This window comes from Mandrillus leucophaeus, unplaced genomic scaffold (genome assembly GCF_000951045.1).
Source record: "Mandrillus leucophaeus isolate KB7577 unplaced genomic scaffold, Mleu.le_1.0 Scaffold410, whole genome shotgun sequence".
NCBI classification, from domain to species: Eukaryota; Metazoa; Chordata; class Mammalia; order Primates; family Cercopithecidae; genus Mandrillus; species Mandrillus leucophaeus.
In genome coordinates, this window is record NW_012104366.1 from 1712836 (window position 1) to 1713342 (window position 507).

The 507-nt window shown below is 46.0% G+C and overlaps 1 protein-coding gene across 1 annotated transcript in view; it reads left to right on the top strand.

Moving 5' to 3' along the window:
* Positions 1–6: 6 nt before the first annotated feature.
* The window catches only part of PTGR1 (prostaglandin reductase 1), a gene marked incomplete at both ends in the record, with an annotated part of 21027 nt that continues 20526 nt past the window's right edge, over positions 7–507 (top strand). The window contains one exon of the mRNA XM_011992461.1: positions 7–95. Coding sequence (XP_011847851.1) covers positions 7–95 — 89 coding nt within the window. The remainder of the gene's footprint in view (positions 96–507) is intronic.

Here is a 507-nt window from a genome sequence, read left to right on the forward strand (position 1 = left end):
TCCATTTCTGATGGGAAAGATCTGGAAAAGCTGCTGACAGAGTGGCCAGACACAATACCAGTGTCTTTGGCTCTGGGGACAATTGGCATGCCAGGGTGAGTTTCATGGATATAACCCCAAAAGAGAAGCAGAGGTTATACTTTCTGATTGAGTTATTCCTCCTGTGACAACCAGCATCCCCCTCTCCCAATATACCTTCTAGATATTTCCAGAGTTGGCTTTCAATTAGATATTCTGATCTAAGATACACAAAGCCTTTCCCAAACATTATCTCCTTTTAAAATAAAATGGAGACTGGACACGGTGGCTCAAGCCTGTAATCCCAGCACTTTCAGAAGCCGAGGCAGGCGGATCACGAGGTCAGCAGTTCGAGACCATCCTGACCAACATGTAGAGACCAACATGTCTCTACTAAAAATACAAAAATTAGCCAGCCATGGTGGCATGTACCTGTACTCTCTGCTACTAAGGAGGCTGAGGCAGGAGAATCGCTTGAACCCAGGAGGC